At 38.4% G+C, this 13240-nt stretch overlaps 1 protein-coding gene across 1 annotated transcript in view; it reads left to right on the forward strand.

Annotated features, from left to right (window-relative positions):
• CDYL2 (chromodomain Y like 2) overlaps window positions 1–13240 on the forward strand; it is a 60504-nt gene that overhangs the window by 42422 nt on the left and 4842 nt on the right. Inside the window, exons 4-6 of the mRNA XM_054640837.2 lie at window positions 5752–5924; window positions 10379–10589; window positions 11290–11433. Of these exons, the coding sequence (XP_054496812.1) occupies window positions 5752–5924; window positions 10379–10589; window positions 11290–11433 (528 nt within the window). The remainder of the gene's footprint in view (window positions 1–5751; window positions 5925–10378; window positions 10590–11289; window positions 11434–13240) is intronic.

Here is a 13240-nt window from a genome sequence, read left to right on the forward strand (position 1 = left end):
GTAACTTTGAAGTTAATTACTTACAATGGGCAGGTATGATGAGTCCCCTTCTCAAATGCACACATACACATGGGCAGTAATGCACTGAGTGATATTAAATGGCTAAAACTGATGGTACACAACATATTTCACTCCTAGTTTTTAAACTAATATTTAGAAGAACTATCTTGGTAATTACCACAGAACTCCCAACATTTGCTTTTAACACTAAACATTTCTTAAAATGCATTAGATTGCATCAAATCCATCACTCCATCTCTGTCTTAATTACCACTAATTGACACTGCAGGTAATTTAAATGAAGGAGCTCAAGGGCCTGAAAAAACATGAAATCATGGACTGTCTGTGTTCTGTCAGAGCAGACATACCTTTACATTGCTGGCTGTGCTGTTCCACATCAGCAGAGTTCAGATGCTCTAACCAGGGGATTAATTCAGCCTCTTTGGATCTGCCAAACCAATCCATTTCATCCTTTGAGAGTTTTCAATATGCCAGGAACCCACCTCTGTGGAAGAATAAATGATAAGCATGTAATAGTCCTCTCCCTGCATCACCAGCACAGACTATTTCTAGAACCTTTATTGAAGCTCACTTGAAAACCAGGAAATGCATTTTAGAAAACCACTTTACTGACCAGGATGGTCAGGAATTAATCAGGTATTGAGTTCTCCACATGGAGATTGTCTGTTTAAACCTCATCCAGGCCAAGAGCAATCACAGGCTCTTGCCCTTGGAAGACTCATGGCTGTAAACATGAAACAGCTCCTTTGGCCTCAGTCCAGGCTGCTGCCCATGATCATTCACACCACAAAATCCAGCACCTCCAGGACTGGCAATTTCACATTCTTGCTGGCAATTACAGCAAAAACCCCAGGAACTGAAAGGAGGAAGGTGTTGAATGACTTGTCCCTGCAGTTTGTCACCCATAGCCACAGGTGAGGCAAACTGACAAAGCATTTTAGGGATGTTCAGAGCATTTTCAGTTTTGATGCCTTTTATCCCCAGTGAATACGAAATACAAACACACAATTCCTACAAAATGAAGAAAGTGTGTTTCACTTTGTGTAAAGAAGTGCTAACTTCAAGCTTTATTAGACATTCAGTAAATTATGTTTGCCAAATAGCAAATGAATCATTTATTCAGAGCAGGTTTATTTGATGTGCTTAAATAGTGGCCTGGTTATACTTGGCCATCTATGTTACAGAAAAAAAAGGTGTGCACTGCAAACAGTCATTTTAAACTTTTAAACCTAAGCTTATACAAAATCCCATTCACCCTTCAACAGCTCTGCTTCCCTTTTGGCTTTATAGGAATCTTCAGATGAAATTAATGATTGTGTTCAACCATTGGCCCTGGTATTTATGCCAATTTAATTAAAATAGCAAAGAAGTTATTTAAACCCAAAAAAAAAAATTAAAGTCTAGAGAATTCTACCTGACTCTTCATCCTACGTTATTGGTAATCCCGTTTGTGCAGGTGATTTTAGCATGGAATGTGCCAATGCTCTTCCAGCAGCCTTTGCACTGATTGATGTTGGCTTTGTGCTTCTTTAGTAATTGAGTTCTTTCTACAGAAATGTTCAGGGCACTATAGAAATTCTTTCTTATTTTTTACAAGAGTTTATAAAATTTCCAAGGCAGTGTCACGAAACAGCACAGCTTGTTCTTATTTCAGCAGCTTAGGCTTGCTACTTTTGTTTTTTAAATACATTTCTGAAATATTTAATTATGAATTCCATTCGGGCATTTTTTCTTGTGGGACTTTTGCTGCTCCTGAAGTTCTTTCTCCAGTGGTGCTGCTGCTGTTTTAACTCAGCACATCTCAAGGATCCAAATTCTGTTTCAGACTAAATGGACCCATCAGCTCTTCTCATTTAACACTATTAACAGAGCTAGGAGTTAATATTCCCCTGAATTAAAAGTGAAACATTCTCTAAACAGCCCATGCTTCCACCCAAGAGTGACAGAACTACCTCAAGTATCTTCTCACACACAAGAATCAGGTTTCAAATTTCAAATCTGAATAACAAGGTATAAAGTTCTGCCAGGTACATTTTGGAGCACAGGTTTGCCTTCACTTTTCCTAACCTGGAAATAATAAAAAAGAGGCAGGTACAAGTTTACTGTTCTCTGTAGCTCTTCTCTCTACACAAAAGTAAATTGTGGGTTTGGGCCAGTGCTTCTGCAGCTTTCGAGGTTCCCAAATCCTTTAGGTGCTGAACAGAAAGGACTCAGAACCAGTAACACAAAATTCATTTATGTTAGAAAGCACAAGTGGGGAAGATGTTCTAAGAACAATGGAATGGCTTTAAAATTTGGGTTTAGGGTAATATTTACAGAATAAATTAAATTATCTTTAAGAATATTCTTAAATTACCTTTAAGAATATCACAGTGAGTCCTCAGAGATTGAGAAAAGTTAACTGTTATTAACTAGTGCTTCTATTTATGTGAACAAGAGACTTCTGTTCAAAATACTTTATGTAATTGTGGTGATAAATTCCTAGCTCTTTGATTTTCCCAGACTGTAAGCAAGATGGAAAGCAAAGGGCACCAAATACCTTTGGAAATTTCCTACTTCCAGCACAAGGCATTAAAATAAGCTCTTAGAAGTTTAATTAAGTTTTTAACTGGTTCATGTTTATTTTGCAATATAAGATGTCCTGTTCAAGAATTAATGAGATTACTTACTTGACAGGATTAAAAATATAAGCAACTTCTGAGAAGGTGATAATTTTATGATATATTTGTGTTTCAATAAAACAGTAAGTGAAGCACTAGGTCTGGTCTAAATTTACAATCCAGTCAACTATCATAACCTAAATAACTGGCCCATACTGTTGTGTAAATACTGCCTCAGAAACTTTCGTCAAATGCATTCAAAGAGAAATACTGTCCCCACAACTGAAAATTACCTAAAAGGCCATAAAAAAGCTAATTAATAAAAGCATAGATCTGGAGAATATTGCTAAGGAGCTCTGGAAATAGTAGCAGTAGATCCGGTCCACTAGAGAAAATAAAATTTATTGGACTAATGCCATAGTTTTAGCAAGATGGGGAAAGGTTTAAGGGCTATGGAAGAAAGAAAAAGAATATGGAATCTGACAAAGAAATGTAACTAAAGACAGGTTGTATCTCTGTATTTGAGAACTGAATTCACTACCACATGAAACAGAAATTTGTCCCTAAAAGAGAGAGCAGTTCCAAACTAAGATTATATTTACTTTACAGTACTACAGTTCACCACACAGTTCTGCAACCTTGCAGACAAACTAGATCTCTTATAATTACTTTCCTGTTTGTAGCTTCCCTGTAATCACAGAAATAGCTGGGGAGAAATGCCCATCCCCAGACAACCCATGGGGAAAGCCAAGGCTCAGAGGCAGCTGCTGCAGCCAGGCCAAGTGACAAAGGGACCTGCAAAGGAACCGTGGCAAAGCTCCTGACCAAGGGAGGGAGCGTGGACTTGGCTGCCATTGCTGGATTCCAGTGAGCCTCCAAGCACCTCTGGATGATAAAAGCTAATGACAAACTTAAGGCTCTTTAGAAAAAACTATACTTTTTGGAGCCTGATAATGCTGATACATAATGGTTTCCTTTTGATACAAACAAGTGGAGCAGGGGAACTAATTTCCCCTCCTGCTCAAAAGTAGTAACCAAAGCTTTCCCACTTTGGACCATATCTGAGAAACTGATTCCTAATAACAGACTCAATGTCATCCTCTCTAAAACACTAGAAAAACAGTGATGGCAGAATATTGGTTTTTCTCACAATAAATGTAACCTCTGCTCACAAATTTGGATGGGTTTTAGATGGCTTTAGTCATCCAGATCAGTGAGGGGCGAGATAAAAAAGAGGCAGGTTTGTAACAGAATGATGGGTGTGAAGGGGATCACTGGTGACAGCAAAGAGGTGGCTCAAAGGCAAATACCACTGAAGGAAGGGGAATAATAAAGGAACTTGCTGAATGGGTATCGTCATGGCATCATACTTCATGCAACACTGGATGGAAAAAATGTATTCCCTAATATTATTTATACATTCACCCTAAGAAAGAGCAGATTGTGAGATCTTTTACCCTGAATTAAGAGGATAACATTGCATTCAGATGGAACTAGGAAAACCAAAATACTTTTTTTTTAATTTTAATGTCTACCACATTCTAAAGTTTCTATTATTACACTGATTAAAGGTTTTCGGGGGTTTTCCCCTTTGTTTCCCCATTATATGTGCAGTGTTGCTGTGTTTCTCTAAGCTGAGGGCTGAGACAGCCTCTGAGACTCTCAGAATAAACAGTGCTCCTAAAATTGCTGATGACATTTTTGTACCTGCATAAGAATTTCAAATACACTTCCAAATTCTGCAGCTTTTAATTACTTCACTTCCACCCACTGTCACACACTCAGTATTACAGGCGTTCTGAAGTGCTCTTGTAGCAGTCAAGCATCTCAAAGTTCACCAGCTGCTCTCTCATGGCCAGTCCCAGCAGCCAGTAATACTCATCTTTACACAAACCCATAGGGAAAGCAGCACAACCCATAGGATTTCTATTAAAAGGCCAACCAGGGGGTGGCATCAACAAAACTTCAGTGTTCAGGGACATTTCTTAAACAAGGCACTTCAGAGATCTAAAGAAGTTTTTGTAACAGAAAGTAGTGAACAGAAATAATCACAGGCTAAAAAATCTTGGGTTTCTCTCACATGGAAACTCTATTTAAATCCCCAGCCACATTTAGCTCTCTCTTACCTAAATTTACACCAACAGCAAATCTTTTGGTGCAAAAGAGAAAACTCTGAGATAGCAGGACCATGTCTATAGGAAATACTTTGACACATGGCTATGATTAAGGACAGGAGGTGTCACACTAGATGAAATCAGGGCCCTTGCAGTGAGGAGCAAATTATTTGAAATGAGGAGCACATTATAGAGGAGAGGGGGCTGAAATGAGTTACAGCTCACAAACCATGCCCATCTGTGACCAAACAAGAAGTTAAGCATCAGAAGTTTATGAAATAAAATTTCCTTTTAAAAGTCATTAGGAAAGAATTCTCTGCTCAGGTGAAAGGCCATTTTCCTACAATACCAGCAGCTCAATTCTATACAGATTTTGATTAGGTTTGTTTTATGGTGTAATTAATAGCTTGATCCAGTTGTAAAACAAAGTTAAAATGTCTCTTTTTCAAGGGACTTTAATGATTTACCTTTTGTAAAGTGTAAAAATGAAGAATATATTTGTCATGTTGATGTATATGATGTCCTCTTGTCCTGCTTTGCTCTGGTTGAAGTCATATAAACCAAAATAGTTGAAGAATTTAAAACTGGGGTTTACAAATTCTGCTTTCAAGCTGTTGAGGTTAATAATAGGCTTTTGCTATGATAAACATGTTCCTGAGGATACAGTGATGTACACAATGAAAATAAAGAAGTGATATTGAAATTATTAAATTGCAATCAAATAGCATAAGCTGGGTAGAATTTCCCATACAACAAAGAACCGCCAACTCCTAAAACTTCTTGGAATTAAAAAAACATCAAGAAAGCACTGCCAAATAGAAAATATTCTGCAAACTCTCAGTGTTATCATTCTAATGATTCTAATATCATTCTGTATTAAAATTCTATATAGAATTGATGTAACTATTAATAGTGCCCAAAATTTAAGTCTCTCAAGATCAATAAGGTTTGTAAAAGTAGGGAAATGATATTGCCACGGCATGCATGTCGAATTGTTTACTTTTCTTTATCCACAGATCATGAAGGAAGTTCGGAGAGCATTGTGCAATGCATCAGCTGATGACAGTAAACTCTTACTTCTCAGCGCAGTGGGAAGTGTATTCTGTAGTGGCCTAGATTACTCATATTTAATTGGCAGGTTATCCAATGACAGAAGAAAGGAAAGCACTAGGATTGCAGAAGCTATAAGGTGACCCAAGCTTACCTATGATCTCTAAATTATGAAATGCAGTGTGTGATTATAAAGATATTTATCAGGTCCAAAAATGTTGTATATTTAAATGTTGATTGCATTCCAATTATAGTCCTGCAAATTTGTTTAGTAAAAACAAACTTGGACCTTTCCATATTAGAAAAGAAAGCACATTTATTCCAGTGCTAATATCCATAGGGATTTATTTTATTCTAATTCTCTGTATTTAATATTTCAAATCACTCCTCCAAAATCAAATACAACTTTGTTGTTGTTTTTCCAAATTCAATATTGCTTCATGTTCTAAAGTGGTTCCTGAACGGCAGATCTTTTACTTGTTTTAATGTTCATCATTTTAATTAATTTCAGTCCAAATGGGAATCCATTGCTTATATTCTGTTGAAATAGCAGTCTGCCACTGTATTTCAGAACCTTACTAGAAGGGTCTCCACTCTTCTTCTTAAATTTAAATTACTTAATATATATGTAAATGTAATTTTAGTTTTGTAACTAAAATGCGACTTTCCTTATATATATATATATATATCACATCACCTTAATAGAATTCCAGGGTTTATGACATGCAGTCTGCAAATCAATCTGCACAACACATCACCAAATGTTCCATTATCCACTAGGCAGATTTTCCAGTATAAATCAATATTATTCCACTAAAGCCAATGGTATTTCACCAGTCTGTACCAGGAGACGATTTGGTCCTTTTTTTTTCCCCCCATTTTCTACAAATAAATATTCTTCTGAGAGCTTTAAAACTGTATGCAACAATTCTATGAAGGAATATTAAAGATATTTTTTACAAGATATCTCTACTTGGAATTTATTAGTGTAACATAAGATCAGGTTTAGGTATTACACAAAGTATATTAACCACCAGTTATCTCAACTACTGCAGATCAGCTTGGATTCCAGGTTAAAAAATTTTGAAATTCTCAAAGTAGCAATTATTTTGAAAGACTTTAAAGATACTTCTTAAATGTAGTAAGTTACAAGCTGTTTATAAGACCCTAAATATGCTCAAATGTCATGGAGTGATATTTTTTAAAAGAGAAACCCTTTGAAGGACACAGTCTAAGTTTATTTTTTTAAATGTGAGGGGTTTTTAAAAATGTGGAACAAAAAAAAAAAAGTGAGGGTAGAAAATCAAAATTCTTGTTTGAAAACACAGGCACACTCACCACCTACCAAAAGATACAAATTTAGTATTATTGTAAAAATTGTGCAGTTAGGTGTTGTTATATAAATTTACATTTATTTGCACACATCTAATATACAGGTGTACTTATCAATCCAACATTTAAATAAGTATAAGCCAGACTGTGATACTCAGTTTTTCCATCCTTGGACTCAGAGAACACTCTTGAAATACTGGTACAATGTACTGCTTGTACCTTGTCAAGAATGTCGGCTTCAGGCCCACTGAAAATAGATTTTTATTGTACTTCTGGAAACAATACCCTACGTTTTCCATTTAGCACTCTCTGTGCTTTCTGTGAACAAAGGACTCAGCTCATGGAAAATAAACTGTAATAAGAGAAGAAAAAATGTCCATTGCTTTTTTCAATGGTTTGGATGTCCCTAAATACATCCATGGATCTCTGCCTCCACTGCTTTACATCAAGTTAGACTTGTATCAAAGTGAATTTGAAATCTTGGTTATCATGTGTTTCCACTTTCCAAAGCGTGGCTCTCCTGGACCGGTCACAAGTTACAGCTGAAGTTTCAATGCCTATCAAGTCTCAATGGTTCAGTCACTGGTGCTGTGCCCTCAGCCACTGGGGTTGGCAATGAATGGATGTGCAGCACTGCAGCTCCGTCCCTGATCCATCCCAGATCCATCCCAGTCCCACCAGTGTGAGCTGCCACCATCCACACGCCGTCCTGGAGCAGGGAAAGGGCAGAGAGGCTGCACAGTGTGACCTGCAGAGCCCTGGCATGGACTCACTGCTGGAAGGCATTCCCAGCACTGGGCTCACAGCACCAGCTGGGCAGCGCTGTGGGACCTGAGCCACAACATTCTGGGTGTGCTCAGAAGAAAACAGACAAGGACAAATTTACTTGCTCAGCCTCTTTACAGCCCTGGATGTGAAGCCTGCAAGCCCTGACCAGCAGCAAGAGCCTGGAACAGTGCAGAGGTGTCTGAGCATCCCAGCATGTATTCCATGGTCAGCCTCCCAGATATGCTCTAGCAAATCCAGAAGCCTCCTGCAGAAAGTTTTTCCTATATTTAAGCATCTGGATCTACTGTGCAACAAGAGCTATAATGTGAAATCCTTTTCAAAGACTGCTTTGAATTGAAACAAGGATCTTGCAGCCCAGAAACTCCCTGTGTGAACTTATGGTTTGGAGACAAGGAAACATGCCAAGTTCAGGGTACAGAGACAATCCACTGAAACAAGGCACCAAACAGGAAACAAAGATAAATGGAGTGCTGGTCACGGCAGCTTCTGGAGACCAAAGGCAGGCATTTGTTCCCCTCATCATCTCCCAATATTGTAGCCTTCCACTCCATCCTAGAGGTAGCATGTTCCATATCCATCCATTTCACCATCCTCTGTGCTCCCCATTCTTCCCTCATGACAGAGGCTCTCTGTGCCTTCTCTTGTGTTCCACTCTCTCCAGGTCTTCCCTTCCTTGATCACTCATATGAAGACTTCTTCAGCTCTTCCCCTCCATTAATGTGTTCTGCTTTATTCTTCCTCCACATTATGTTTCCTCTCCACATCCCAAATTGCTTTTCCATATTCACTTCCAGTCCCGTTTATCACCATGATTCCTGCTTCTCTCCACAACACTGGTTTTATCTGCCTCCACAGGGTCCTCAGATTTACTGCCACCATTTATCCTTAGTTTGCTTTCTTTTTACCTATCATTCATCACATCCCTATTCACAACTGCAGTCCTGTCTGAAAGACTTACGTAACTACTGAGGTTCTCAAAATTCTGGAATTAATGAGGTGCAGTGATCCACAGTCACTACTCAGTCATAAACAACCAACGAAATAATGAGATAAGGGAACAGCATTGTATCTGCAACAAAAACTAATCACAACTCTCCTTAACCCTGCTCTCCTCTAGACAGAAATGGTCTTGAACAGACAAAAACCATGTTCTTTATTTCACTCTCTTTGTCTTGACAGTCATCTCCTGGTTTACTACTGTGAACAGAGCTGCATCAATTCTCTATTTTGCCATGGTCCTCCTTACTAGAGGACTTCAAAAACAGAATGTATTAATTGAAAATTTAATGCTGGGTCATCTCAGCCTCTTTGTCCTCATTTTAAACACAGCCAGTGCCCCTGCACTTCAGCCCAGTTGCCACATGTGCTCTCTAACCTGCAAGGCCCACCTGTGCTCAGGTACAGAGGCCTGGATCCTTTTGACCTCAGTGGGAGAGCAGCAACTCATCAAAGGGTACATTTGACAAAATGTTCTTTCCTAAAATCTGTCAGCAAAGATGCACTCTGGATCTAATAAACACCCAGGACAGGGAGAGAATCTCCTCTTTTGCTTGGAATTTGATTTATCCATGTCTTTTTTCTAAAATAACTGAGCATCTCGTTTGCCTCCATATACCTGCTGTGCACTGAGCTGCTGGAGCCCATAATTTGCCCACAATTACACTCTTACTTTTTCCTAATTGGTGTAAAGGCCGTTCCATTCAACAGATGTCTTTCCACAGCTGCTGGTAGGTAGCTTATTTAAAAGATCTCCTCATTGCACAGAATTTAACATATCCTAGTTCATTCATCCAGATGAATCTGATGACATTTAACTTCCCTGTAATTTCTCATCACATTACTGAGGTAGTCAGGCAAAGGCATCTGCTTTTTAACAGCTTTGCTGAAGATTTTTGCAATGAAGACCCAACTGAAGATCACTCATCCTGTTCAAATATTTCTCTGACTCCTCTTTGCACGTCTTGTTCTTTCTGCTGGTGCCATAAACATTACAATCTCCCAATCCACTGATGGGACTTGCAGTAACCTTTGACACAGAATCTTAAGAGAACTTTTTGGGAAAAAAAAAGAAATCGGACTATTATATTTCAGCAGCAGCCAAACAAGGTCCATTCCAGCCACTGTGGAGCAAACCAAGAAGTGCTGCGTGTTCAAACTCAGGAGTTACTGGTCAAGAAGTAAAAGTAACCCAACCAAACCTTCCTGAAAAAAGTACAACACTCAGTGCAATCCACTTAATCAGGCCATATACAACATACACAAAACTATGCAATAGGTACTCAGAAAGATTAAATAACTAAAAATAAGCAGACTTTTCCATGTGCAAACTAGAAAGTATCTTGCAGTTCTGACCTCATAAAACTGGCCATTTGTTGTGTTCTTCATCAAGTTTTTTTCAGATTAAGTACTTTAAACTTGGATATTTATGTGTTACTTCTGTATTCAAGATCTTCCTTTTATTTTTTATTTTAGGGATTTTGTAAAAGCTTTTATTCAATTTAAGAAGCCAATTGTGGTTGCTATCAACGGCCCTGCTCTGGGGTTAGGAGCTTCTATTTTACCACTCTGTGATATCGTTTGGGCAAGTGAGAAGGCTTGGTTTCAGACACCATATGCAACAATCCGACTCACTCCAGCTGGCTGCTCGTCATACACATTCCCACAAATTCTGGGTGTTGCACTGGTAAGGTTTTCCACCTCCAATTGCTGAAGAACCTTTCATAAATTCCCGATTCTTTCTCTCTTTAAAAAGTAAACAATTTTCTTAATTGTCTTTAATGAAAATGAAATCTGTGGAAAGTTCAGCTAATCACTACCAACTTCTTATCATGAAATAATCTTGGAATTCAATATACAACACCTGCTGTACACAAGAAAGATTGAAAAAGCAAAGATTGTCAACATCATGGTAGAAAAGTGAAGAAATACATTAGCAGAATAACCTTGCAGAGTAGTTGTCTGCATCATGTTAGGAGTGGGCAGTAATACAGCCAGATACTGCTCTCTGCTCTTTAAAGATAATCCACAATGATTCCAGTAAGACTGCTTAGCTTTTACCAGTATAGTAAATCAGAATTTGCCCCACAAATATTTCCTACTGTGTTCCATGACTCTCCACACAGTATCACTGATAGTTACTCTTGTAAGATCAGCAATACAGATTCACCATGCATGCCAGCACATTTCTCTTAAATTAAACCCATGCTGTGCTCTGGCCACCTGCACAATCCTTAAATAGCTACTGAAACTCCTTTTAAAGTATTTTGCAGTATAGAAAGATACAGAAGAACATTTGTAATTTAATCGTAAAAATAGCAGGCAAGTATGAGAAAAATTTGAAGGGAATTATAACCCAAGATTACCAGAGTCTTTTGGTTTCACAGGCAAATGAAATGTTGTTCTGTGGGAGAAAGCTGACAGCACAGGAAGCCTGCAGCAGAGGACTGGTGTCACAAGTATTTTGGCCAACAACATTCAGCCAAGAAGTGATGCTACGAGTGAAAGAAATGGCATCCTGCAGTGCAGTGGTAAGAAATCAAAGTCCCTCATTAAATTTCACAGACATTTCACAGAGGTAAGGTGAGCTCCCAAAGCTTGTCACTTGTCACATGTGGGACCTCAGTTTCCTCAACCATACCTGTGAAAGAAGGCTGACATCAGAAAACCTGGATAGGAAACAGTGAGCTCATGGAGTTTCTCATTTTTCAGGGATCAGGATGGGGGGAGTTATTTCCTTTCACAATATTGGCATTTATTCAATGAGTGGCACCTCTTTGCCCCACATTTTGAAAGGGGATTTTAGCACAGGTTTCCTGCATGAAGGTGTAACAGTCTGAAACTCTACAACTGTACTGGGAAACCTGTAAGAAAACAGATTTGCCCTTCACTTTGTCCTGGCCTACAGGACAGGATTACAGCTGAATCTGCCTTCTTCCTGCACCTGCACTCCTGGTGCAGAATGTTCCAGACAGAAGGGCAGGATAGTGCCAGCTAAGCTCTGCTGTGAAGGAGAGGTGAGATCCAGACAAGAGGGATTTGAACACATTCTGGTCACAGTGTATTATAACTTTCCTTTTGTGTACACAAAAGTTGAAAGAAAATCCTTTCCTGTCTTCCTAGAGGTTTTTCCCTTCAGGCACATATACTCCTATTCTGGGCACATCCTTGTTTAAAAAACATGTAGTGAAGAAAGTGATACTGGCTGCAATAAAACTGCAGTAATTAAAGTGAAAACTGTTATAGTTTCTTGCTGTATTTCCTATGTCTGAAACTGTCTCAGCATCCTTCAGTTTCATTTAAAAGATCTGCTGTAAAAGGAGGTAGAGACACAAGAGATTTTTAATTAAACAAAGTGTAGATTAGATCTCACAGAAGACATTGAGAATGAAACTCTCTGGAAATGAAGCAGAATTTTATTTGATGATGCTGATATAATGTGTATTATTTGAGTTGGGAAAACCTCTGGGCTTTACTGTGAATTCTTCCTTCCCTCACTGCTATTGGCTGTCAGTGAAATTTTCTCAAGACCCCTTGGAAAGACCATTGCTGACTTGTGGACAAAGATAAACCTTCAAAGACTTGTTCACAAACAGACCACAAAAAATGCACAGGGTCCTTGATTTGCTATGAACACCATTTACTTGAGTTAAAGACAAATACTACTTTGCAATAGCAGTGTTGAAACCCACAACATATAGGAACTGGGCTTAACATGAAGGTCTTGACAAAGCTGAGTGAAGAGAATGCACCTCCCTTCCCACAGAACACTGTGTTAGTTATATTAAATCTCCTGTCCTCAGAAAATCAGTAATGTAGGAATTATTATTGGGTTTGTTTGACCAGTTGAGGTCCTTGTGAGACACATACTGGTGGTGTGTATTTTAAAACTAATTTAAAGGAATCAATCTCAATGCGCTTAAAAATGGGTCCGGGAAAAATGACTTGAACTATGGGAGCAACCATGGACCTGCAGTTTGTGCCTTTCAGAACTTGCAACAATTACTAAGGGCTTGAGGTTGGGCTTCCTATTGCAAAGATCTCAGGTGATTTGTTGTATCTGCCAATTAAATCTAACTCCAGAACACAGTCAGAGGGTTTGTTTTGCTTAGCATCATTCTTTTACAAAATATTCAACTTTTATAAAAATGTAAGCAAATAGGCTTAAAAAGGGATTTGCAGTATTAATTTCTGTATTGATAAGGAAATAATACATGAGGGAAAATTGTTAAAGATAATGAAATAATACATGATGGAAAATTGTTAAAGATAATGGACATCCACATTTGGGTTTCCAACATGTCTACCCTTAAAGGCCACCTTCCAGAAAACAGGTAG

Source organism: Agelaius phoeniceus, chromosome 12 (assembly GCF_051311805.1).
Source record: "Agelaius phoeniceus isolate bAgePho1 chromosome 12, bAgePho1.hap1, whole genome shotgun sequence".
In the NCBI taxonomy this organism is placed as follows: domain Eukaryota; kingdom Metazoa; phylum Chordata; class Aves; order Passeriformes; family Icteridae; genus Agelaius; species Agelaius phoeniceus.